The 26078-nt window shown below is 53.6% G+C and overlaps 1 protein-coding gene across 6 annotated transcripts; it reads left to right on the forward strand.

The window, feature by feature from the left end:
- Positions 1–25973, forward strand: CDIP1 (cell death inducing p53 target 1). Of its 6 annotated transcripts, XM_078074883.1 has the most exons (7): positions 46–144; positions 3128–3222; positions 22498–22586; positions 22997–23098; positions 23240–23395; positions 24186–24459; positions 24581–25973. In XM_078074883.1, the coding sequence occupies exons 4-7, from the start codon at positions 23014–23016 to the stop codon at positions 24690–24692; spliced, it is 627 nt and encodes a 208-aa protein (XP_077931009.1). In that variant the 5' UTR covers positions 46–144; positions 3128–3222; positions 22498–22586; positions 22997–23013; the 3' UTR covers positions 24693–25973. The 6 variants fall into 6 exon arrangements, with proteins under 6 accessions (XP_077931007.1, XP_035946899.2, XP_035946912.1 ...); XM_078074881.1 differs by lacking the exons at positions 3128–3222; positions 22498–22586 and having other exon boundaries at positions 1–144; positions 24581–24717; positions 25669–25973; XM_036091019.2 differs by lacking the exon at positions 3128–3222 and having other exon boundaries at positions 7–144.
- Positions 25974–26078: the final 105 nt, after the last annotated feature.

Here is a 26078-nt window from a genome sequence, read left to right on the forward strand (position 1 = left end):
GCCCCGGCGCTGACCTCATGACTCCGCCCCTCGCCCTGACGCCCTGCTCCAAAGCCTACCCGCCTCCTCCTGACAGACGCGCGACCGCGAGCTGCGGAGGTGTGCGTTCCTGCAGCTGCGGCCGCCGCGGGTGCCGCGGGGACGGTGAGTCGCCTGGGCCGCTGGAGACAGTTTCCGGCGGAGCCCCCCGGGAGCAGGGCTTGGCGCTCACGGCGCTCGGTGGGGAGGAGGGTGACCTCGGACCGCTGAGCCCCCAGCCCCCGCCTGCGCGGTGCATGTCGGGCACTGTGGTCTCCCCGACCCGCGGAGCGCGCCTGAGGCGCACGGACGGACTACATCTCCCAGAGGCCTTTGAGCGGGCGGGGGGCGGCCTGCGCGCAAAGCCCCGCGGGGCCGAGGGTCTCGTCCTCCCAGCGCCTGGACCCCGGCCTGTCTCGGCGTTGGTTCGGCCTCCGGCGCCGGGCCTCCCGAGGTAAGGGGTCCCCGGGGGCGGCGCAGCGAGCCCGTCGCCTCCTCCCCGGGCACTGATGCGATCCAGAGCGGGGTTTTGACGTTGCACCGTCGCTGGGTTGGCCGGTCACCCGCGGGGCTGCGGTTACAGTTTGGCCAGGCCCGGGCGGGGCGCCGGGGTCGGTGCCTTGGGGGCTGCCGGCCCGCTCCTCGGGGTCCCGCTTATCACCCCTCCCGCATCTCCTGTAAGGAAGGGTGGGGAAATAACATCTCCCGCTTTCCGCGGCGGCTGTTTCCTCGAGGAAAGAGGGTCGGGAGGAGGGTCCTGGGGACAGAGGAGCCCCTGCTGAGCTCGGTGACCTTGGCAGGCCCGAGGGGCCCGCGCGCCTCTCCCTCCCCGCCCGTCCCCGCTCGGCGACGTCTGTAAATCTCTGCGCCCGCACTCGGCCCGCACGCGGCGGGGCTGACGGGGAGGCAGTGACCAGGCCTGGCTTCGGGCCCAGCTTCGTGAGGTCGAGGACCTTGGTGTAGTTGAACCCACTGCGTCTTCGAGCCCAGCTTTGGGCACCTTTTCGTAGGTGTGTGCGTTTCTGTTTTTCTCTAAATGTTCCCAGGAGGCTTCTCAACAGGTGTCAGGTAAGGAGCTAGCGGCTCGGAGTGTCTCCAATGTGGGTCTCAGATCCTCTGCCTCAGAATCACCAAGGCCTTTGTCAAAAGGGCTGATTCCTGGGCAGCTGCTCCCCCCCCCCCCCCGCCCCCGCAGGTTCTGATTCAGCAGTTATGGGATGTGGCCAGGACTTTAATAAGCTCCCCAGATAATTCTCAGTCACATTTGGGGTTGAGAGCCTTTATCCTAAAGTGAAGAGGTTGGAGGTCCTGGAGCATAGCACTTATACCAGTTTTGTATGTAGAGTGGGACCTGCTGCTGGGCAGGCAGTGCCTAGGCAAGTGTGACCTCTCTCCTTGGCACTTTCTTACCTCGGGGCTGACTTAAGAGTTGGGTGGGGAGGGGCGTGCCAGCTCTGCCTTGTCTGCAGCCCCACATTTAATTAATGGAGAATTTTAAACATACATAAAAGTTGAAGAAACTTTACACTGAATGCCAATAGACCACCACCTAGAACGCACAACATCTTGTCGTATTTTGTCTCAAATCTAACTCTTGTTTGTTTAGGTATGTCAGAGTAACTGTAGACATCAGTCTGTTTCCCTCCCAAATAATTAAACGTGCATATAATTAAGTAGACTCTTAGAATTTTTGCTTATTGTTTTTTAACCAGTAGAAACCCTGGGTATTGAAGGGTTATCTCTGTCTCCCACCCCTGAGGAGCTGGAGGAGTTTGAAGGTTTTTCCATAGGATGGGCCTCTAGAATCAGGAAGGAACTTTACATGTGTTCTTACAGAGATTTGAAAACAGTAGGCCATGGCTCTGAAGTCACAAAGTGCAGAAACATGGAATGTGTGATGTGCAATAATACTTCAGGGAACAAAAACGTTTTGAGGGAGTGCTAATGAAATGTATCCCAATAGTCAGCCCCAGCAGGTCTCGGTGACATTCAATAATATAAGTTGTCAGCCTGCGGACTCTGTTGCTACTCTTTACAGTTTAAGTTTGCCTGGTTTGAACCTGCTAGTTCCGTGTGTTTTCTCAGGCTCCAGGGGAGCAGGGCTGCATAGCCCCGTTGACAAGCTTTGAGTCCCTTGGGCTGAGTGAGGTACTGTGGTCTGTAGGCACGAACACCAACCCTTAATCCTGTTCAGTTGTCTGAGAGGGAGAGGAGACAGGTCTGTAGAAATTGATCTCCAGCTTCAGCAACACTCTTCAAGGGGCATGCACATCTGTTTATTAATGGAGGACACAGGGAAATGTGGTAGAGCCATGGCACCTTATACTGATGTCTCTGTCCTTATGTGAAGGAAAGCCATCATGCTGGTGAGAAGGCAGCATGCAGGGGGAGCTCTGCAGATAATGTAGGCCCTTAGTGCGGAGGAGACCCAGGCTTGCAGGGCTGGCACGAGGGTTATTAGGCCTTCACAAAGGGACTTGGAAATGGAGTGTGCAGAATGGGAATGTGCCAGTTTCTAGAACCCCACAGAGGGCTTCCGGCTCCTCATCTCTGCAGTCAGGACTCTCCCAGGCATGTCTCCCCAGGAGGTGGTAGAGGCTGCATTGCAATTTAGTGCTGCAGAGGAGAGGGGGCCCTTGATCTGGGCCTGTGGCAAAGCCTCTCCCCCCCAGAGAGGGCAGCCCACCCAGGGAGATGCAGGTCTGGTCACTGTTGAGCCTGCAGACCAAGCCCCTCTCCTGCTCTGTGAGTTATCAGGTTCTGGTAATAAAGGTGAGGTCCTGGGACCAGTACTGTCTAGACTCGGCAGACCATGTTGGAGGCACTTCTGTCACTTCCAACCTGTGTGACAAGGCGTTAGCCCTCCCAGAACCTCACTTGCTACATCTATGATAGGTGAAAAGCAACACCCAGGTGAGATGAAGACCTGTATCCGCTTGTGCGGAAAGATTAGGGTCCCCTAATGTTAGACGAAGTAAAACGAGCACAAAACCACGCAATGCAGGGTAAGGAAGTCCAGTGCCATTCTGAGTGTTTCTATAAAAGCGGTTGTGATGTGTTTGGTAATGTCGGATCAGTTTTCCAGAAAACGTTTCTCATCATCTTTTAGGTGCTCCTGGTCTGTGGGTGCTGTGAGCTCCTTTGTGATCTGGCCCCTGGGTGACCCTGCACCATCGGTTCTAACCACAAGGAGTTGTCATGAAGGTCCAGTAAAAATTGGATGTGCTGGAAACGTAATGTGTTCCCTACGTGTTGATTCAGTCTGAATCCAGATCTATTCCAGTGTTTGTGTTTTCCCCTGAAGGAGAAACAGAGGAAGGCAGAAGTAGGTAGAGAAGGCTGGAGGGGTGTCCTGGGTTGGGGTTTGAGAATTCTAAGCCTTATTACTATGGGAGGAAGTGAAACGTGTCGCGGTTCTAAGCAGCTTTAAGAGCAACAGTCTTACAAGCCGGGGAAGCAGCAGGAAGGCGGTTGTGTTTGCAGGGACTGCTCTTCGGAAGTGCTCCAGGCCCACCTGGCAGCGCCCGCACCTGTGCTCGGTCCGCGAGGGTCCTTGCAGCAGCGGGGGGGCCGCACTGGCATTGGTCTCGCGGCTGAGGAAACAGTTAGTGAGTGGTTTACCGAAGATTGCCAGATACGGGCCCAGCAGGGCTGAAGGGAGTGAGGCTGAGGGGAATGTGGGCTGTCCCCGCCCCATCGTGGAAATTGCTCCATGAAGTTGACTGTGACTCTAAAAGGGGGTCTTCTATCTGGATTTTTGGCCATAAACCAGGCACTTTCATCCCCGGAAGCCAGGGACTCCATCTCTGCTAAGGCTGTGTTCTGCCCCAGTGGCTATGGGTGGTGGGCATTTGGGCAGGAAACAGCATGGGAAGCCTAGTTAGGCTAACCCCAACCCTCACGGACTCGCTTATTCAACGCACCTATGCCAGGGGCTGAGTAGGGCCTGCAGGGCCACGAGTGGGAGAGCCCCCCCACCCCCCCAGCATTCTCTGGGTGGGAGGTGAGTGAAGTGTGGAGGGAGTCATGGGGAAGGCTCGGGTTTGCTGGAAAGGCAGGGGTTGGAGGGCAGGGGGAAGGTGTGTGGAGGTTGAGGAGGGGTCTGTGGAAGGTCCTTTGGTAGGGGTGAGGTTTGGTTTCTTTGGAGAAGAGCGGATTACAGTCTGGGTGGCTGCAGTAGGTTGTAGTAGAGAGATACGAACGTGGGGCCAAGGCTAGACTTTAGCCTTTAAACCTTGAGCAATAGATGAGAGAGTGGATCTGAGACCTTTTTGAACCATGGCATTGGCAGGACTTGCTGACAGGTCAAGGTTTAAGGGCCAGAGAAAAGTCTGGAACATCCATCTTCGTGGCTGGGGTACTGTTAACAGCACAGGGCCTATGGGACAGGGAAGAGCCCCTCCCCAGAGTACCAGCCAGGCTGCATTACTTATCCACCCAGTGACAGCCAAGGTTTGATGTGCTGCTTGGGGTTGTGGAGACACTGGCCCCAAGCCCCATCCCTGCCCTCTGGGAGTGACCTCTCTGGCCTGGGGAGGCTGGGCCCTTGACCACAGTGTTCTGTTTCCCCTCTGCTCACAGTGACTCCTTTGTCCCAGACCAGGAATCCCTGCCCTCCTTCCTGCAGGGCCCACCCGGTGCCTGAAGCCTCCCCAGTGCCGGGGCTCACAGACGCACCTTCTCTCACCGGGAGCACCTGCTGTCATGAGTTCTCGTTTGGGTTTTGCTGAGTATCTTTTGTAAATTCTTCTTAGGTGTGAGCTGGCTTCCTAGGTGGATCTGCAGCTCCCTGAGGGCCGGGGCCACAAAATGAGTGACCTCCATAGAGGGGCCCATGAAATGTTGGCTGAATTAAGGAGTCAAGAACCTGAAGGCTTTTTATTTTTATTTTTATTTTTTAAAATATTTTATTTATTTGACAGAGAGAGACACAGCGAGAGAGGGAGCACAAGCAGGGGGAGTGGGAGAGGGAGAAGCAGGCCTCCCGCCGAGCAGGGAGCCCGATGCGGGGCTTGATCCCAGGACCCTGAGATCATGACCTGAGCCGAAGGCAGACGCTCAACGACTGAGCCACCCAGGCGCCCCAAGAACCTGAAGCCTTTTTAAGCAGGTAGTTACTTGAAAGAAAGAAAAAATAAACTTGGATAGTGATGGCTCTGCTGAATAAAACTGGCTTTTCCTAGGCCTGGAAGAATTCTGTCCTGCTCCAGGCGAGAAGGCCCCCCGTGACCCCTTGTCAGCTCTTGGACTCTGGGCCATTCTGTACTGCCTGAGGTTCATTCAGGCCTCATCTCTGTCCCTGTGTAGTCAGGCTCAGGTTACATGCATTTCTGTGTGCATTTACCTGCTTTATCTGGAGAGCGTATGGTCCACGCCATGACCCAGTTCTCTGTGGCTCCAGTCCAACTGGCCACGAAGAAACCATGTCTGCTGGAGGTGGGGGCTGAGAACTGACGGTCCCCCACCTCTAGCAGCCACCTCTTGATATCAGGACTTTGGGGGCCCACATTAGTACACCAGGCATAGGGCAGGAAGTGGAGAGCCGAGGGACAACTGGACAGCCTGATTTCCTGAGCCCTCCCTCTCACTAGGGGAGTAAAGTGGACGTCCTTTAGCGGCTTGAGGACCTGGCCTGCCTTCCCTCAAGGGCCAGCCCCTCTTCCCTCAGCTCCTCCCACTCTCCTGGCACCCATGCCACCCAGCCTCCAGCCCCCAGGGTTGTGCAGGCATGTTCCAGGCCTCTGCACTTAACTCTTTCTGCCTGGACCTTCTTTATTTATTTATTTATTTATTTATTTATTTATTTATTATTTATTTATTTATTTATTTATTTATTTATTTAACAGAGAGAGAGAGACAGCAAGAGAGGGAACACAAGCAGGGGGAGTGGGAGAGGGAGAAGCAGGCTTCCCACAGAGTAGGGAGCCCGATGTGGGGCTCGATCCCAGGACCCTGGGATCATGACCTGAGCCGAAGGCAGATGCTTAACGACTGAGCCACCCAGGCGCCCCGTGCCTGGACCTTCTTTCCACAGCTGTGCACGTGACCTGTCCCATCTTGGCCCGAATGCTCCCCACTCTGAGAAGCCCACCCTGTTGAAAATTGCATCCGTGCAGTGCTCACTCCCTTCCCTGCTCATCATTCCTCTATGGCATGCGTCACTGTCTGACAGACTGTATACTTGACCTGTTTCTGTGTTATAACCCCCAGCTCCCTGCAAATGTAAGCTCCATGAAGACAGGTTTTTCCCCACCTTCAGGGCCTGGGCTGATTCAGAGCGTGTGCCGGTTATTTATGTGTTGAGTGAAATTGCGTCCCATGCCTGCATTTCAGCTGTCGTGGCTTTGGAAGGGCTGGTGAAGCCCTGAGGGGTGGGGAGCGGAGTATACATGTGCTCCGGAGCTCCCTGCAGCACAGGTGAATAGAGGTGAATTGCCAAGTGAACATTCAGTGGCTAGGGTCTAAAGTCAGCTGGTAGAGCAGACACCTCATGGTCCAGCTGCCCTGTAGAGTCCTTGAGTTGCCTGTGAGCTCAGAGGTGTGCAGGAGCTGGGCCCTTGTGCAGATGGCGTGCGTGCCCCGAGTTCCAGTCCCCTCCCAAGCCCTGCCGTCCCCAAGGGAAAAGCAGGGGGCCTGGTTGGGCTCACTTCAGTTGTTTCTCTCTTTTGTTCTGGCCACAGTGAAATCCATGCAAACTCCCTTGGTGGAATTCCAGTGTGCAAAAGCCCTTTGTTGGGAGTGTGAGATCCTGCTTGAGGATAGTTTGGAGAACGTGTGAGGAAAGAGACAGGGCTGAGACCAGTGCATCTAATGCGTGTGGGGCATGAATCAGGGCTCCTCTCCGAGCTGCTGGGCCCGGATCCTGTAAGAGAGCAGCCAGGGGTGGGCGCTGCTTGTCTTGCCCACTGCCGTCTCTGGCACAGCACCCTGCCTCGGGGGGGGTTCAGGAAATGTCTGAAGAGTCATGAATGTCAGCTGAGACTTTGGACTTCGTGATCTCTAATGACATTTCTGCCTGGAAGGTGGTCTCTAGGTGTTTGAATCATAGAGAAATCGCACGTGACCATAAATAAGGCAACCCCAGATATTCCATGAGCTCTCGTTTTCCCAAGGAGAAGATCCAAAATAGTTCTTCTGTCCCAACTGGCATGAGTAAGCTCTCTGGGTCAGATGTGCGTTAGAGTGATAGGAATTTGAACTTCCATATACTCTTCTGTGTCATGTAATGTGAACCACTGACCCGATTTGTTCCTCACTCACACGTCCCAGAGCACTTTGTTTGCACTCTTCCCTTTCTCCACTGTGGACATCATGTTGTGGTCATGGATGCCGGCCCCACGTGCTCAGCAGCAACAGCTTGTCGAAGTGCCCCCGGCCCCCGGGACGCTTGCACTGGAGAGCGTGGCCCCGGAATGTCCTCGTCTCAGGTTTTATTCCACTGGTCCTGCAACACAGCTTCTTACCGTGTTGTCTACGGCGACATCCAACCACTGCAGTGGGCTCCAGGAACAGTGGACTAATCTGCGACATGTCTGCTGGTTTTTGGCTTTTTTCTTTTGACTGATGCCATCCGGGTGACCTCTGGAAGCCTGTCACACTGGTACTGGTGAGGTTGCTGCAGCTCCTGTTCTCCATCCAGCTGTTCTCAGTTTAACTGAGAGAATGCTCTGTAGCATGAAGGATGTAAACGATGTACAGAAACGTCCTCACTGTCGGGCGGGGAGACCTGGGCCAGGCCCGGCTGCCGGCTAAGCTCCCCTCCGGGGCCAGCAACGATGCTACAGGGTTTGTGTCTGAAGTAAGATTCTTCCAGCTGGGTGGCCATGACCACAGTGGCCAAGTGGCTTGGTTGCACGTAGGGCCTCGTGCTTTTAGCTGGGTCAGAATGGTATGTCTTGATCTCAGATAACTGATTAAAATGGAGTCAAGCCAAAGACTGCTTTGTCAGCTTAGTGGAGGCAGAGGTTAGGATTTTTTCTTTTCAGGGCTTCATTTTGATTGCCTAAGTGATGGTTTTTGAGACTCATCCTGCTTCTAAAATTAGTTGGCCTTTTAGTTCCCAAGTCCTGCCCGCCTGACAGGTGCAGATGACTTGTTTCTTCACCAGTGGCTGCAGCTGTAGCTGTTTTCTTCCCTTTGCTGCTGCTGCTCCTCCTGTCTGTACTACTTCCTCCTCCTGTGTCCAGCTCCAGAGGCCCTCCTGCCTGGGAGGCACCTCTGAAGGCGGAAGAGGTGCTGGACCACAGCTTGGAGGCCTGGGCCGAACTCCCAGCAGCTGCCGCGGCTGGCGGCCCCCCCCCCAAGTGCAGCTCTGTCGCCCAGTCTGTCTCTGCTTCATGTGTGTCTGCTGGGCTTTTCTTACCTGCCCTCCTCTGCCAAGTGACCTCGTGCCGGCTGTCCACACAGGGTCTCCGAGGCCAGAACTACCTTGGGTGGTCTTTATGTTCCAGCTTTACAGATCTAGATCTTCAATTTTACCGGAGTACGGTGAGGTGACCTGGGATAGAGAACGGACGCATGCTACCAGACTCACATGAAACCAATATAAAGACCGTAACACCACTTTAGGAGAGAAAACTGGTAAATAGACAGTCCCCGCATTTGCTTCTTGGACTATTGCTTTTCCCGGAGGGTATAGTCAGAGGCACCTTTCTGGACTGAGGAGGAATACACATAAATTTAACACAATTACAATGAGCCTTTTTTGGGAAAGAACCAGTCAAAGGAGCTGCCCATCCTAGAAAAACTAGAAACTACACGTAACAGTTTCTGTATATGTATTTGTATATAAACAAATGATCCAAAATCTTAACACCCAGAGAAAACAATTAACATTTGGTGTGTAATACATATGTAAATATGTACTTTTAAAGTAGAATCCCTACACATACTGGTTTTACAGTGCAATATCAAGACCATCGTTCTGCCTACAAAAAGGGGTCTATATCGTTTTGGGGTGAATACAATTACATTATGTAGGTAACCAGGGGGGTAACCAGTCCCTTTGGTGGAACAGAAGACATTGGTACATACAGACATTTGCCTGTAAATCTTTGCTCACATGCTCACTTAGCTCTAGGACAGATGTCTTGAAATGGAATTAATGAGCCAAATAGAATGTACAGATAGCAGAATTGTCCTCCAGAGTGGCCGCGCTAACCCACTCCACTGTGGTCCGTTGCTCTTGACACTCGGGGAGTCAGAGTGGTTGGCCAGCACTTTGACAAGAATTCAGCATGACGTAAATTGTTATGATTGTTGTCATCATCACAGTTCCTAGAAATCTTACTGCTTTTTAGTTTAGAACCATTCCTTGAGTCCTGTCTGCCTTTTGATTTTGCTTCTAAGAGCAACCAGTGTATTTTTTCTCTTTTTAAATTGTGTACTTCTTTCTCATGCTCCGCTTGCGACTCCTAAATACCAGTAATACAAGCAAGAATTTGTTTATTGAACACTGTGTGGCCGGCTCTGCGCTGTGTGCTCTTCACACACAACCCCACTCAGGCCTCATTATGGCTCTGGAAAGCTGGGGAGCCAGATGGCTAGCATGGGACCGAGCGCCTGGGCACCCGCAGGTGAGGATTCTGTCCTGTCAGCTGACGCCGTGACCAGGGCTCAAGCCTCCTCTTGGGGCCATGGGCTTGGGCTGGTGTAGTAGCTTCTTGGAGCCGTGATACTGATCAGGGGGTGCGTTTGGGCCGGGTGGGATGAGAGGCAGATGGGAAAACCAGATCTGCTTTCTGGTCCTTTCCGTGTCTTAACTTTAGCTTGTTTTGAAGTATTTAGAATTCCCACAGCATCAGATAAGCCCGTGTTCATGTGTAAAAACAAACGGTTCATAGCCCCCGGTGATGCTGTCTGAGGGAGGGATTACCTCTCCCGTCCTGCCTCCATCAGTAAGAACAATGGAAAATGGGCCGCAGGCAGGATTTCCCAGGCCCTCCAGGGCTAGAACTTGGCAGCCCGAGGGCCTGCTCAGCGAACCCGTGTGGAGGCCACCCGTGTGGAGGCCGCAGTGTCGGCTCAAGAAAGCCAAGTCAGTGGGAAGTCCATAATGGGAGGTTTTCAGTTATGGACCACTTGTTGACATACCTTCAGCCTGACTAGCACTATTTCTAATGATGCCTGCTTCCTTCTTTGTTAATAATCTGGAAATTTACCAATCACAAGTAATTTCTGGCTATAGTGTGTTTGAGAATTGCTGGAAAACTAGCATTTCCGTTTCCCCTTTGATTGCTGGAATTAGGTCTGGCTGTATTTAGTAGGAAACCCGAAGTTACCAACTAAAACAAGTTTGTTTCTTTCTCACATAGAAGATATGAGAAGTGGTCACTTCAGTGCTGGCATGGTATCTTTATGGTCTTCCGGGGCCTGGGCACCTTCTGCTGTCCTTAGTATGGCTTCCATGCCCAAGGTCACCTCATGGTCAAGCATGGTTGCAGGCGCTGTCACAGACGTATTCCAGGCAGCAGACAGGAGGGCAGGAGGACGGAGGGTCCGCCTGGCCAGGGTGGCACCTTCCTATCAGTCCTTACAGCACTCTGCTTGTGACTCATTGGCCGGAGGTTAGTCACGTGGTCACAGGTGACTGCAGGAAGGGCTGGGAGTGTCTTAGTCAAGACCCTGTTGCCCTGAATAAAAACGGAGTGTGGTGCTCTAGGTAGGGAAACTGAGGTTCAGAGGAATTCAGTAACTCGTCCAGGGTCATACAGTCTATCATGGTGGGCAGGATGCCCGTTGAACCCTGTGCTCTCAAACTTTATTGCTGGTCAAGTAAGGAAGTTGACGGCTTTGTTCCTGAAGACTGAGTGGTTGGGGATGGGGGCACCACTCAGGAGAGTGGGCTGGGAAAGAGGAGGGCTGGGGTGCTGCTGTGGGGTACTGTGGGCTTCCTGGCCCGTGATTCTCATCCTGCTTCTTGGCTTAGGTCCCCCATGGGGGTCCATGGTCTGTGTGCTCTGGCGGAGCAGCCCCTGTGGCCAGGTGCCTCTGAAGCAGTGGGGCAGCTTGAGCGTGGGCTCCAGGCTTGTGACCGCGCCCCCCCTCCCCCACCGCGGGTGCAGCCTCCTCCCTTCAGTCTGTGACTCACCATCCAGCCGCTCTTCACATCCCCTCCTTTGCCTGCTGGTCTCATTAATCCTGCCTCCTGGCTTGCTTGGAGAGACGTTCCCTGATCCCCAGACCAGGTCCAATTTTCCTGTGCTTTCAAAGTCTCCCCCACTTTTGCACGCCACTGGTCACACTTTTCATTATGTTTGGCGTTTCTGGTGTGATGATTTAATGCCTGTCTCCCCCTACTCGATTTTAAGCATCTGGAAGGCAGGGACCGTGCTCTCACTTCCTGCCACGCTGTACAACTACCATCGTGAAGGGACAGGTGGTTATTCCCAGAAGCAGCGCCGTCCTCCCTCCAAGGGCCTCTGTGAAGTGGCCACCACACAGACTGGTCTTAAATCCGCCCCTGGGAAGTTGGAGAACAGGACAGTACGTGGTGTTGCCCAGGGTGTCAGTGCCCACCTCTGGCAACCGAGTCCCCCAGTCAGCGACACCTCATATTGCCTGGTCCTTGCATGGCTTCTGCACATCCGTGTCTCTGTTCTCACACGGGCCCCAGGGGTGGGCGGGCGGGATATGGATGATGCAGTCACCTGTGGGCCAGGCCTCCTGTGAAGGGACTCAGCAGGGGCCAGGTGGGTTCTGCTTCCCCCCTCCTCTGGGTGGCCAAGAGGACCCAAGAAGGTTTTTGGCTTTTACTCTGGGCCTCCAACCCTTCCTGAGCAGTGGGAGGCTGTTGGCAGTGTAGAAAACTGTTTTTCAGTTTCCCCAACAAGTCCTGCCTCTGGCCAGACGCCTGGAACCTGTGTCCTGGGGACTGAGGAGCCCCCTGAGGCCTGCTGACATCCTAGCGCTGTGGCTGCTGGGAAGGAGTTCCTCTGGAGAGAGGCCCCTGGGAAAGGTGGTCCTGCAGTTGCTGTTGCCTGGCCACTGACCTGCCACCACGGTCTCAGGTAGACACCCAGAGTCTCGGGGCGGAGCGCCCTTGCCAGGGCCATTACTGACCGTGAAGTTGCCCGAAAGGAGAGTCGGCCCTGAGGAGGATTGCTGGTATCTCTGCAGGAGTCGCGCAGACCAGGTGGCCTCCACTTGGCTGTGTCATGGATGAACTCTGCTGGGTGGGCTGCTCAGGTGGGGTTTGATTCCAAGTCCCCCCGCATCCTGTGAGGAGCACACACCAGGACCCCCACAGCTGGGGGGGGGGCAGAAGCTGCTGTGGCAGAGGCCTTGGTGCCTGTTTTGTTTTCCTTCCTGTTGGAAGTTGGTCACAATAAATGGTGCTGTCAGCAGGTGCCGTTTGTCCCGTGTTCTCATGTGCTGGGTATTTCGCACACACTAGTTATTTTAAACCTTGCTCCCACCCCTGGAGGTAGGCCTGATTACCTCTGCTTCCAGATGAGGGAGTCTGAGGCTCAGTGAGGTCACGCAGCTACAAAGTGGTGAGCTGGGTCCGAGCTGGTCCGATGCTTCCTGTCAGGCCGGGCACACCGCAGCCGGGGCCGGGGCCGGGGCCGGGGCGCAGCACCAGCAAGCTCGGAGGCTCACCGGCACGGGCCGCTCTGGGTCTCTGCGGCGGCGGAGCCCCTCGTGGTCTGCGGGGCTGCCTCTGGCACAGCAGGGGCCGTGTCCTGGGGGCTGCCGGGGCTGAAGGTCAGGACTCTTTATGGCAGTGCCCTTCTCACCGTGTTGGCCGCCACACCTGTGGTGCAGAAGCAGCGAGGACCGAACTGCCGTCTGACTTAAGGCAGAGGCACCAACCTGGGCTCGTCATCTTTGTGATGATGCTCATCACACTCACAGGTCTCATTTAAGAAAAAGCAGTAAAAATGATTTACTGTGTTAAATCATCTTGACCCTCAAGTGCACATCTCTGCTATTCTGTGTGATGAAACATGAGACCTACATCACACACCTGTGGAGTATGACAAATGCCTCAGGGAAAGCACATGCACAGTTGTTTGAATTGTGAGCTGAACTAGCTTTCTTGTGAAGCTCCAGATTTACTTGAACAACTGACACACAAACTGTGGTTATTCACACTTGGGGACTTAGTGGACATTCTCTTGAAAATGAACAGTGAGCCCACTACTTAAGGGGAAACCGCTGACCTTTGTTTTTGTAAATGTCACCAATGATAAATTTGTTAATCTACTTGTGGCCAGTGATGAAATTGGGAACTTTCAAGGGAAAGTTAGTTAGAATTTTGGGAAACTTGTATCTGCCACTGCAAGCTTGACAGCTTCCCAGTAGTTAAAGACTTTTCCGACGAGATTGGTGGTGATGCTAGCCATGTGATTTGAGTGGGGGGAATATTATATAAGACATATCAGCGCTGTTCTGTCTTCATAATCGGGGCTCATATTGTGAACTGATGTTTTCCAGATGACCCATGCGTGCTGTTAGAAACCATGCATGGGTAAAAGCCATTCCAAATGCAAGGTAGACTGATGAACTATAACATAACAGGAGGAAGAATTCATTAAGCATTCAGATTCCATATTGCAGCTAACCTTTGAGACACTACCCCGGTCGGGTTTGGGTGTGGTATGGAAGAATGTCCACAGTAAAGGTACCTGAAGAGACTCTTCAAACGCCCCTCCCATTTCCAGCTGCTTTCTTTGGGAAGCTGGGTTTTCTTCACGTACTTCAACCCAAACACCGTAGCACGACAGACTGGTTGGAGAAGCAAATAGGAGAATCCAGCAGAGTTCCCGTAAGGGAAGTGAAATGAAAAAGGGTTGCAGAAATGAAAAACAATGCCAGCTATCTCATTATTACAGTTGTTTTGGAAGGTAGTTATTTTAACTATTTATGCTGACATGTAATGAGTTTATTGATGTTTTTAATGAATTAATACTTTTTAAAAGCCCTCATTTTTTATTTCTAATATGGTAGGTATTGATAACCCACAAAAACAAAACCTTTTTAGAGTCCTCAATAATCGAGTTTGTAAAGGAGTCCTAAGACCCAAAACATTGGGCAACTGCTGCTCTAGCAGATCCTGGGGGAGACTGGTGTCAGAAAGTCCTCCTTCCAGGCACTGCCCTCACTGCCTTCTGCCTTCACCTCTGCCTCATCCCCCCGCACCCCACCTCGGCCCTCCAGGAGTGCTCACTCATGCACAGATGGAGCTTAGCATCGGACTGTCCCTCCCTGCCCTCTCGGTCTCGCCTTCCTCCAGAAGGGAGTGTCGGTGTGTGTCCCTGGCAGGTCATGTGTGGTGCGGCAGAGACCGTGGGGGCAGGGTGGGTATCCCTTGGCCGTGTGCGGGACCGTTCGGATTGCAGAATTGGGTTTGCAGCTGTGGCTGCAGCGGGGGAGGAGTGTCTCCTGCTGGCCTGGGCCCAGGCCTTCCCAACTCCCATGGGCAGCCCGCCTGGGCTGCTGTAGGCTGCTGCCAGTTGGCCCAGCTTTGGATCAACAGCAGCTCTCTGCAATGAATGATGAATAGTTGGGAGCCGAGCAGAACGCCAGAGGCCTTTCCCAGGGCCCCGAAGTCTTTGCTTTTAAGTCCTCTCTGGGATGTGGGGAAGGGGAGGGGGGGCAGAGGAGAGCCGCTGAACTTGGTGCACCAGGAGGTGGAGACCCCCTGCCTCCTCTCTGTCACCAGGGATCGAAGCTGCCCATCTCAGCTCTGTCCTAAAATTGTATTCTTTTCAAAAATTTTAGTTCTGCAAATACACAGATACCTTTTTGTTTAAAATATGCGTGTGTAAGTCTGTAATGACAGAAATCCTCACCTCTCTTGACCGTTGGCTGCCAAACTTCAACCCCAGAGATGATCCTTGTCTGGGGTGTTTCTTCCCCATCTCTCTTTTATAACCGTGCACACAGAACTATCCACACCTGGGTGGGTTTTGCTCTTGGGGGGATGTAATTATAATTCACGTGCCATACAATCCACCCTTTCAAAGTGCATAGTTCAGTGGCTTTAGTATGTTGGAAGAGCTGTGCCGGCATCACCACTAATTCCAGAGCCTTGTCATCCCCCCAGTAGACCTGTGTTTGGACCCGAAAGTGCTCTGCTCCCCTGCCAGGTACTGGGCACCTGCTGTTGTCACTGCTCTGCATGCAGCCTGGCCAGGAGGCAGGGGTTCTAGTCCCAGGTCCCAGGAAGACTGAGGCTCAGGGAGGGTCCGTGACTCACCCAAGGCCACCAGCTTCAAGCCCAGGGCTGTCTGACTCCAGAGCGCCACACTCTCCACGTGTGCCGTTTTCCCATTAACTGACGACTGACATGGGGCAAATACTTGCCCCTCTGTGAATGGGAGAAGTGGGTGGGTTCTTGCCTTCCTGTCCTCGGAGCTGTCGTCGTCAGTAGCTGCTTAGAGTATTGTGTTGGATGCAGATGGGGCCTGGGATGGGGCGGGGTGCAATAAGGCAGTTTCACTTGTTTCACGGCCCCACACCCTAAAACCCATAGTAGGCACCTCAGGATGTCATTTCCTTCCTCACACCTGAGGAAACTCTCTCCTGGTCCCACCAGCTCATCCGAGGAGAAGGGCTGCTCTGTGACACGGCTGAGGGTGGAACGGGGCTTCCAACATTGGGATGTGGAGCAGAAGTTTACATTCTGCAGTGGGCCTGCGCTGAGTGCCGAGCAGGGCCCGGCTCTAGGGGCTGCTGGTCCAGCAGGTGGCACTCAGAATTCTGCTGGACTGGGATGCCGGGGGGCTCAGTTGGTTAAGCGTCTGCCTTTGGCTCAGGTAATGATCCCAGGGTCCTGGGATCGAGTCCCACATTGGGCTCCTTGCTCAGCAAGGTGCCTGCTTCTCCCTCTGCCTGCCTCTGTCTCTCTCTCTCTGGTAAATAAATAGTATCTTAAAAAAAAAAAGTATTTAAAAAGAATTCTGCTAGACTAAGGAGGGGAGCTGTGGGCAGCTTTGCGGAAAAGGGCCTGGCTCTATGTCTGGCACGCCTGTGTGCTCCCCCCAGAGGCCCCAGCATCTGCTGTCCTTGGGAAAGTGAGATGAGGTCGCAGGCAGTGGGTCTGCAGACAGATGTGAAGACAGGCTTCATCTTGTTTTAGGGTGACTTGAATAATTCTAAGTAAGACCACAGTGGGTGCTAGGCTGTGTTGGTTGTGGGCATAAGGGGCCGGTTTGGGCCTTAAGTGGCCCCATTCTGTCTCCCAGAAGGCTAAGGAGCATGTGCAGGCCTGCCCTTGCCTCTCTTTTGCCAGAGACCACTCAGGACCCTCTCTCCTGGGCATACCACCCCCTGTCCCTTGGGGCTCCCCTAAGTCTGCCCCCAGATCTCCAGGGCCTTACTGTTCCCCATGGCAGGCTATGGCCCTTTCCATTCTAAGGGTTTTCTTGCTAATCTGGACACAGGCCTGTGGTAATAGCATGGAGAGGCTGCAGGCACAGGGTATCTGTTGGAGGCCACAGCACCTTCTCAAGTGTCTTGAGCCTTCTAACTCATCAGCCACCTGGCCCATGCTGCCTCCCTGCCCTAGCAAGGGTCAGGACCATTACTGGCAGGCTCGCCTCATCCTGAAAATGCAGTCCAAGGGACATTGATCTCCTCTGTCAATTTGACCCCTGAGGCTCCTGTGCCCGGGCGCCATCTAGTAACCTCCACTCTTCACACATTTCCAGATACTGATTAGTTTCAAATAGACTTCCAGCCTCTGGAAAGCAGCTGTCTCCCAAGGGCCAGTGGCTTCTAAAGTAGGAGCCATTGGGACTGGGGCAGTGGCATATCACTTTTATCCAGGACTAAGTGGGAAATTCCTCAGCATCCCCAAAACTGTGCTGAAAAACTGGTAAACAGGAATTTAAAGCTCAAAGAGAAATCATTGAAAACACCTAAAACGCTGATTGTGAGGCCGTGTGACCCTGGGTGTGACATGAGCTGTGTTACCTTCTCTAAAGTGAAGATGTTAGTAGGGCTGCCCTGTAGGGCTGAGGAGGACAGTTGAACACCCGTAGCAAGCACCCCAGGGGTGTCAGGATTATTGCTTCTCTAGGTGCATACTCAGTACCATCTCTTGGACTTCTGCAGTCCTGAGAGGCGTGGAAGATCCGTGTCCCCGGAATACACAGCCCTTGCAGCCTGCATGGGATGAGCGGCTGACCCACGTGCCTGCACTGTTCCACTGTGACAGGAAAACTTCATGTAAGAATCTTCCTTCTTGGGGCGCCTGGGTGGCTGTCGGTTGGGCATCTGTCTTTGGCTCGGGTCATGATCTCAGGGTCCTGGGATCGAGCCCTGAGTGGGGCTCCCTGCTCAGCGGGGAGTCTGCTTCTCCCTCTGTGCTCTCCCTCCCTCTCTTTCAAATAAAATCTTTAAAGAAAAAAAAAATACAAAACACTTTTCCTTCTTGTGTAATGTGCTCTGGCTCACTGAGAGCACCTCTGCTCCCGTGTGGAGTGCAGCCCACGCCCTGGTGTTCTGGGTACCCCCCTCTGTACCCTCACACCTATGTGCTGCTGGGGTCAGCACCTCATTGGCTGGCCAGCTGCTGAGCGGTCAGCTGGATCTCCAGTTCTGAGAACCAGAAGTGGCTCACCTTTTCATCCATAAAATCTTCTGGGCCCCAGGGCAGCCCTGTTCAGTGCGATAGACCTGGGAGGGTTTTCAGGCGATTCTGTTTCGTCCCACTTCATGTCCAAGAGATGGGAACAGGAGGCTGAGAGGCCTGTTTTGGCTTTCCGGGGCTGCACGCTGACTTCACTGAGCTCCCAGGACTGCAGGCCTCCCTCTCCTCTGTGGGGAACTGCGAACCGCGGGGACTTGGGTCTTGCAGCCCGTTCCGTAGCCTCTAGTTACCAGAGCAGCAGCGCCTGCACAACAGCAAAGCTGCCTGGGTGCGGTCTCAGCTTCCACATTTGCATTTGTAGCGTCATTTGAGCAGTGTGCATTTTTATTGGAAAACTTTTGCTTTTAGATGAGTGATTTTTTTATTTTTAAGATTTTGTTTGTTTATTTGAGAGAGAGAGAACACAGCAGGGGGAGAGGGAGAAGCAGGCTCCCCGCTGAGCAGGGAGCCCAGTGTGGGACTTGATCAGGACCCTGCGATCATGACCTAAGCCGAAGGCAGATGCTTAACTGACTGAGCCACCCAGGCGCCCTGACATGTGTTTGTTTTTTTTTTTAAAGATTTTATTTAGGGGCGCCTGGGTGGCTCAGTCGTTAAGCGTCTGCCTTCAGCTCAGGTCATGATCCCAGGGTCCTGGGATCGAGCCCCACATTGGGCTCCCTGCTCCGTGGGGAGCCTGCTTCTCCCTCTCCCACTCCCCCTGCTTGTGTTCCCTCTCTCGCTGTGTCTCTCTGTCAAATAAATAAATAAAATCTTAAAAAAAAAAAAAATAAAGATTTTATTTAGACAGAGCGCACAAGCAGGGGGAGCGGCAGGCAGAGGGAGCGGGGGAAGCAACCTCCCCGCTGAGCAGGGAGCCCCACATGGGGCTCAATCCCAGGACCCTGGGATCATGACCCTGAGCAGAAGGGCCAACTTGTAACCAACTGAGACACCCAGGCGCCCTGATTTTTCTTTTTAAAGATCATAGCATTCTTACAGTTTTTATTGCACCTTAGACAACATAGTTTTGTGGCATGCCCCATGGTTTTGTATTGGGAGGCACTTGGGGAACTAGGGGTTGAATTCCAGAAAAGTTCATGATTCATTCTTCAGAAACCTCTCTCCTTCATTTTTTTCCCTAAGATTTTATTTATTTGAGAGCGAGCGAGCATAAGCTAGGGGGAGGGGGGGAGGCAGAGGGAGAAGCAGACACCCTGGCTGAGCAGGAAGCCCGACATGGAGCTTGATCCCAGGATCCTGGGATCATGACCTGAGCTGAAGGCAGACGCCCAACTGACTGAGCCACCCAGGCGCCCCAACCTCTCCCCTTCATACTGAAGTGTCCTGCCCCCCGTCTCTGCCACAGTTGACAGCTCCAGAAGGCAGCTGGAGGATGGGTGTGGAGGGGAGGGGAGACAGAGGAGCAACAGGTGTGCTGGCCGAGGGAAGCTGTGGAAGCAGGTGGTGGCCCAGTCAGTGGCTGGCGTCCATGTGGCACACATCAGTGCCTGCTCTAGGTACAGAGGATGGCTCAGCTGGGTGGATACCACGGAGGGCTTTGCCCTGTGTGCCAGGCTTGTAACATCATTATGATGGCAGAATTCCAGAAGTAGAATCTTGTGCTCTAGGAAACTGGGAACTAGATGTGATGTTGATGAAAAGGCAGGCCATGCTTGCATCCTCAGAGGGTGGTGCAAGTGGTATGTGCCCTCTGGACACGGAGGGGCTGGGAGGATCCAGGCTAGTTCCTCTCTACTAGCACCGGAAAGTGCTCCAGTGACTCACCAAGCACAGTGCACCTTTTCTTCCTGGCGGGATTCCTGGTGAGCCGGGGCTCAGACAGACAGTGGTACCACCTGTGGCGTCCCACGTGCGGGTAGGGTAGGAGTCCGTGACAGCTGCTGGCCCATATTCTAAGACACTCGGCAGGATACAAAGTTTTCTGCGGAGGCACGACAAGCCTCTTTTTCTGCCATCAGGAGGGTGCCTGGTGGGCTGCCAAGGATCTCCAGGCCCAGCACACACAGCCAGTCCTGCCTGGAAGGGGACTTTGTGTGATGTCCTTGAGAGGCTCTGTAGCTTCCCTTCATCATGGGCTATTGAAATTCACCTGCAGGCAGGGGTGGGTGGGAGAGTCATGCAGAGTCCTACACTCAGCTCTGCCTCTTTTTCTTACACGCCACGTGACCTGGGTAAGTCCCGTTTTTTCTTGGCTTTCATGCCTTTGAAGGATTATTATAAGTAGCAACTCAGAAGAGAAGGTCATAATATATACAAGCACTTGTGACATGTTCTGCTTCATGGTGGTCAAAGAAGTACCGACTGTCATTTTAATGTTACAAATTAGTGATAAGAGTAGTATCCAAAGTGTCTACTATAAATTGCCATCATCCTTCCCAAAGGCACAAAGTGGCCATACCCTTTGACCTAATAATTTCATTTCTGGCAAGTTTAACCAAAGAAAATGATCCAAGAAAGGGAAAGAGCATTAGCCAGAGGTTTTCCCTGTTGGTGGTGGTGGTGTTTTTTTTTTTTTTTTTTTTGAAAGTAACAAGCATTCTAAATGCCTTAATAAGGGTTGGTCACGTAAACAGTGATGAGCCCATTTTAGGGAATATTAAAATTGATGGTCATGGGGTCTTGCAAGATGGACAAAATATATAGGACACGATGTTAAAACTGTCACAACAGCAAGTATATAAAAATATACGTGACTGCATACAGACGGGCAAGGACATGCAGGGAGACTAGCTGCATTAAGGTGGTGAGATTGAGCAATTTTATTTTGTTTTTTAATAAGTTTTATTGACATATAATAATCCACCTACCATATGATTTCCCCATTTAAAGTGTGCAAGTCACTGGTTTTTAATATAGTCACGGAATTGTGCAACCATCATTACAGCCAGTTTTGGCACATTTTCATCACCCCCAAAGGAAACCCCGTATTCATCATTCTCTGTCTGCCCCCACCCCCCAAGCCCATGACAACCACGAGTATGCTTTCTGTCTCGATTCGTCTGTTCTGGGCGCCTCACGTAAGGAGCACACCACATGTGAGCTTTCGTGTCTGGTCTCTCTGAGCGGCCCGTTTTCCAGGTTCGTCCAGGCTGTAGCAGGCTCATTCCTTGTCATGGCTGGTACGTTTCCACTGGAGGCGTACAGCTATAGTTTGTTTATCCATTTGCCAGTGGTTGGACACCTCAGTTGTTTACACTTTTTGGCTACTATGAATAATGATGCTGTGAACATTCATGTACAAATTCTTGTGTGGTTTTCAGTTCTCTTGGGTGCGCACCTAGCAGCGGAACTGCGTCATGTGGTAACTGTGTGTTAGCACGGGGACAGCTGCCAGCCATTTCACACACCCCCGCCCGCCCCCAGCAGTGGGAGGACTCCCCGTGTCTCCGCATAATACTTGTTACTTTCTCACTGTAGCCATTCTCATGGATATGAAATGGTACCTCATTGTAGTTTTGATTTGCATTTCCTTTAGGCTAAGTGTTCAGCTTCTTTTCAGGTGCTTATTGGGCTTTTTTTTTTTTTTAATCTTTGGAGAAAGGTGTATTCAGATCTTTTGCCATTTTTTAATTGGGTTGTCTTTGTTAATGAGTTAGAGTTCTTCATGTATTTTATTTTTTATTTATTTTTTTAAAAGATTTTATTTATTATTTGACAGAGACACACAGTTGAGAGAGGGAACACAAGCAGTGGGAGTGAGAGAGGGAGAAGCAGGCTTCCTGCGGAGCATGGAGCCCGATGTGGGGCTCGATCCCAGGACCTTGGGATCATGACCTGAGCTGAAGGCAGACGCTTAATGACTGAGCCACCCAGGCGCCCCTCTTCATGTATTTTAAATACAAGTCTTTTAGCAGATAGATCTGTAAAACTTTTCTGCCGTTCTGGGAACTGTCTCCACTTTCTTGATGGTGCCTGTTGAAGCCCAAGTTTTTGTTGTTGTTGTTTGTTTTAAAGATTTTATTTATTTGAGTGTGAGTGAGCAAGAGCAGAGCAGGGGCAGAGGGAGAGGAAGCAGACTCCCCTCTGAGCACAGAGCCCGATGTGGGCCTCGATTCCAGGATCCTGGGATCACAACCTGAGCTGAAGGCAGCTGCTTAAACAACTGCGCCACCCAGGCGCCCCGAAGCCCAAGTTTTTAATTTTACTGACATCCGGTTTTTTTCTTTAGTTGCCTGGACTTGATCTCTTGGGCCCTGCCACTGATCTGTGACGTTTAATAAACATACTGACTCCAGGCTCCTTCTCCTCCGGTGGGGTTCTGAACTTCCCTCTAGCGGGGCTCTCGGATGGAGCTGCCCTAGGAGAGCTGCTGTCACTGGGTGTCTCTGTACTGTTGAGAATTTTTTCTGATTCATATTATTTTCAGTTAAAAAAATTAACTGAGCTTCACTTCAAAATGCTAATTTCAAACCTTCTATGCTGCATAGAGTGAAAGGAAGTGCCTTGCTAAAGACAGGATGCTGACCCAAGGCAGGAAGGCCCCTGGTTTCCTGCTTCTCCCCCAGGGCCCAGCAGCAGGTGCTCAGTAAGCCTTGGGAGGGAAAGAGATGAGGGAAGTGTTTCATTCCGCATCTTCCTTCCCACCCTGTCCTCCACAAAAACGGGGCAGGGGTCCTGCGTGCACAGCTGGCTCTAAGAGCTGCTGGGGTGGGGAGAAGCCTGTTCTCCTTTCTTCCTGCAGTGGGTGCGGGTCTGTGGGGGCTGGTGTGAGCCTGGAGCGCACAGGACCTGCAGTCATGAGAGGGGAAGCGGAGCTGAGGAGTCGATGGGCAGGCCGGCTTGCTGCTGTGCCGGCGGGAACCAGCCAGATGGGGTGGGTTGTGTTGGCTGCGCCTCTTGCTCTAGTGCTGAGGCTCTGCCTGTTGTTCTCCCCCCAGAACAGCTCCCTAGAGCCCTGCGTGTCTGCTCAGGCCGCCAGTGGAAGGAGCCTGTCCTGCCTTCCCCTTCTGAGTACTTGGGATTTGAGGTAAAAAGTCTCCCAGATCCTCTCCCACAAGCATAGTGCTCTGGCACCGAGGCAGCCTGCTGCCCTGGGGGGAGGGTCCGCCTTACCAGCTTCTTTCCTCACAGGGCACCCTTGCCTTCTGGCTTTGACACAGGAAGCGGGGATGATGGTGGATGGTGGCGGCTCTGGGCCTGATTATCCTTGGTGATGGTGGGATATCTCCAAGGCCTAGAGGGAGCCCGGTGACTCTAAACCGCTCTACTGAAGGAATCCGAGCCAGTCCACAAGCCCTGTCCCCCACCCAGAGCGCAGAGATTGACGAGGACTAAAAGGCCACCTGAGCTGCTGGGGCTCAGAGAACTGTCACAGACCTGTGCCTGACCAGCATGCAGGAGCTGGGAGTTTAGTTCATGTCGCGGCTTTCCTTCCAGGTCCAGAAGCAGCAAAGATGTCCAACGAGCCACCCCCTCCTTATCCTGGAGGTCCCACAGCCCCCCTTCTGGAGGAGAAGAGTGGAGCCCCACCTACCCCAGGTAGGGTTCAGTGTTCCTGATGGTCCTGTCCCTCGTGCCTTGCCCGTCCCCGCTCCTAGGAGCTGGTGCCTGGAGCAGCCCTCCCAGTGACTCCGCAGCCACTGCCCTCTGAGCTCCCTTTCCCTGCCCTTCTCTGTCCAGGCCGTACCTCCCCAGCTGTGATGCAGCCCCCTCCGGGCATGTCGATGCCCCCTGCAGACATTGGTCCCCCACCCTATGAGCCACCAGGTCACCCAATGCCTCAGCCTGGCTTCATCCCCCCGCATGTGAATGCAGATGGCACCTACATGCCTCCAGGTAAGTAGGAAAGGGGAGCACAGGGGTCTGCCCGGTCCAGCATTCAGCATGTTATCTGGGCTGCCATCCAGCCTTTGTTGCAGGTAGGTGGTTTTCCTGCCCAGTGTTTTCTCAGGGCTGGGGGCGTTGATTGTGGGTGTGGATGGAGGACATGGGAAGGTGTCCTAAAGCAAACCACTGCTGTGCAAGTACTGTGGGCAAGCCACATGAGCCCTGGGCCCTGCTGGGAGGAGGGCTAGCTCCTGGGAAGGCCCCTCAGGCACAGTGGCAGGTGCTGACTCGTGGGTGCTGTGGGGGCCTCTCCCTGCCAGGGTCCTGAATACATGGGGGAGGCCTGGGCTCCTGCTCAGCCAGCAGTTCTTGAGGACTCCTCAGGCCAAAGAAAGGCTCAGGGCTCTTGCACAGGTGGCCCCAGGTGACGTGGGCCAGTCCCTGGTATTTCAGTGCAGGATCTGACGCTGGTGGGGCCGAGAGCCCTGTGTGCACAAGAGGAGCTGGGCTGGTGAGTGGCAAGGCTCTCCCTCCTATGGTTGAGGTCCCCTGCGTGTCAGAGGCAAGGAGCAAACACATCAAGCTGAGACTGAGGAGAGATTAGGCCTTCTTCCCGGCTCTGCCATGTCTGGCTGGGCCAAGTAGCTTCTGTATCTTGGCCTCACAGGGCTGGGATAATGTAGATGGTCGCCTTGGCCCAGGGCCGGGTCCTGGAGGCCTCACCTTGTATCCTAGGGGCCACACGGGGCAGGTGGCAAGCCAGTAACCTGTCTTTACTCTGTCTTCTGTGCCATTCCAGGTTTCTACCCTCCTCCAGGCCCCCACCCACCCATGGGCTACTATCCACCAGGGCCTTACCCTCCAGGGCCCTATTCTGGCCCTGGGGGCCACACTGCCACAGTCCTAGTTCCTTCAGGGGCTGCCACCACAGTGACAGTACTGCAGGGAGAGATCTTCGAGGGCGCCCCTGTACAGACAGTGTGTCCCCACTGCCAGCAGGCCATCACCACCAAGATCTCCTATGAGATTGGCCTGATGAACTTCGTGCTGGGCTTCTTCTGCTGCTTCATGGGGTAGGTGATGTGGGCGCTTGGGGGGTGGGGGCTGTGCCCACCTGCCGCCAAGCTGGAGTAGGCCTGCGTGCCCTCCGTGCCTTCTCTTCTGACCTCCTCGTCTTCCCGGTCTCTGATTCAGGTGTGATCTGGGCTGCTGCTTGATCCCCTGCCTCATCAACGACTTCAAGGATGTGACGCACACATGCCCCAGCTGCAAAGCCTACATCTACACGTACAAGCGCCTGTGCTAACGGAGCCGGGACTGGACTCCCTGCTGTCAGTCTGGCCTCCTGTGCTTTTGCTCCCCTTGCTCAGTGGCTCGCTTCCCTGCTCCCACTTGGGGGTGGAAGCCATTCCACCAGTCCCCTGCAAGTCTCGTCCTCTTTGGCTTGCCCTTCCCTGAGCATCTGACTCTTGCGGCAAAAATTCTGTTGGATTTAAGGCCAAGGGTCAGCAAGTGGCAGGGGGATAGCACTGAGCCTGTGTGTTGCTGGTTTGGTTGGTGTTTGTGATCAGGAAGAGAAGCTGTGAAGGGTCTCCTTGCACGGTCTCCCTGCTGGGGTCTCGTTCCTCCATTTCTGTACAAAGTATAGATTTGTTCCTAACTCTCCCTGGGACCACAAGCAGCCAGAGCAGACCTGGGGCCTGCAGTGGGGCTGTACCTATAGCCACAGTTATTTCTGATCTCCTGGGCCAAGAGTTGGGGAGTGGACCCAAGCAGGACAGAGTCCTAAGGCCTGGCTTTGTTCCTGGGGTACTAGAGGTGGACATGATGATTAGAAGGATGACTCTGGCTCTTAGAACTCTCAGACTCTTAACACCCTGTCCCAAGTGCCCAGGAGTCCCCTGGGGTAAGGGAGAGAGGTCAGCACATCTGCCAAGTCGTGGGATGAGTTTAGGCCCCGGCTTGCTAAGAAGGGACTTGCCTCTGGCCCCCACCCAGCTCCCTTTCTGGCCACCCTTCCACAACCCCCCGTCTTTGCTAGAGCCAGAAGGAATGCCCAGGAGCCTAACCCATCTGTCCATACCATGTCCTATGTATGGCTATGTATCGGCAAGACCTTTGCCCAGTGGCTGGTGTGTCCCAGCTAGGACTGGAGATGACAGAGAAGGGGCCTCCTTGCAAGCACACTCAGATTTGTCATGCACGCTCCATGGATCCTCTTCTCAGTAAGTGCTGGGCCCTGGGCCCTGGCTGACTTGCTGTCACTGTGCTTGTTTCAACAGCAGGTACTGCAGCAGGAGCAGCTGTGGCACTGGACTGGGACAGGCCGGGGACAAGGAAGGAGCAGCCCCAAGTGGCGGAAGTGCCCTGGTGGACACCTGCCCTGGGCCTGAGCCCACACTGTTTTTCGTGAATGGTTTGTCTGTGAACTTGCTCACGTGGACCGCTGTATCCTGCTGCCACCCCTCTCCTGGTCTCGCACTGCCACTGCATGGCCTCCTGTCACTGTGAATCATGGCTGGTCTCAGTTTGTAGTTTCTCATTAAATTGGCCCTTTCACTCCCCTGCCCTGGGCCTCTGCTCTCTTGCCTGGCTTCCTTCTTTGAGGGAAAGAGGGTGGGGGCTAGAAGTGGTCTAAGGGCAGGGGCTTGAGTCCTCGGGGTCTTTGTGCTTGTGCTGCACTGACTGCCCA

Source organism: Halichoerus grypus, chromosome 6 (genome assembly GCF_964656455.1).
Source record: "Halichoerus grypus chromosome 6, mHalGry1.hap1.1, whole genome shotgun sequence".
In the NCBI taxonomy this organism is placed as follows: Eukaryota; Metazoa; Chordata; class Mammalia; order Carnivora; family Phocidae; genus Halichoerus; species Halichoerus grypus.